At 47.6% G+C, this 210-nt stretch overlaps 1 protein-coding gene across 1 annotated transcript in view; it reads right to left on the reverse strand.

The window, feature by feature from the left end:
- LOC140919994 (uncharacterized) overlaps positions 1-148 on the reverse strand; it is an 890-nt gene extending 742 nt beyond the window's left edge. The window contains exon 1 of the mRNA XM_073367291.1: positions 5-148. Coding sequence (XP_073223392.1) covers positions 5-148 — 144 coding nt within the window. The remainder of the gene's footprint in view (positions 1-4) is intronic.
- Between the last annotated feature and the right edge of the window lie 62 nt (positions 149-210).

Below are 210 nucleotides of genomic sequence, written 5' to 3' on the forward strand. Positions count from 1 at the left end.
GCACCACTGAGGGCAAAGACTCTTCCATTGGATTTAGGTCTGCTGGCTTGGGAACTCTGGTTTCCAGGCTGTGGAGTCTTCCTTGGGTAAGGGCATGTGGTGCTAATGTGGCCTTGTTGTTGACAATTAAAACAAGTAATTCCAGCATCTCTACATTCATATGTCATGTGACCCTGCTTTCCACACCTGCTACATCGGATAGGAGTAGCT

Source organism: Cicer arietinum, chromosome 4, assembly GCF_000331145.2.
Source record: "Cicer arietinum cultivar CDC Frontier isolate Library 1 chromosome 4, Cicar.CDCFrontier_v2.0, whole genome shotgun sequence".
NCBI classification, from domain to species: Eukaryota; Viridiplantae; Streptophyta; class Magnoliopsida; order Fabales; family Fabaceae; genus Cicer; species Cicer arietinum.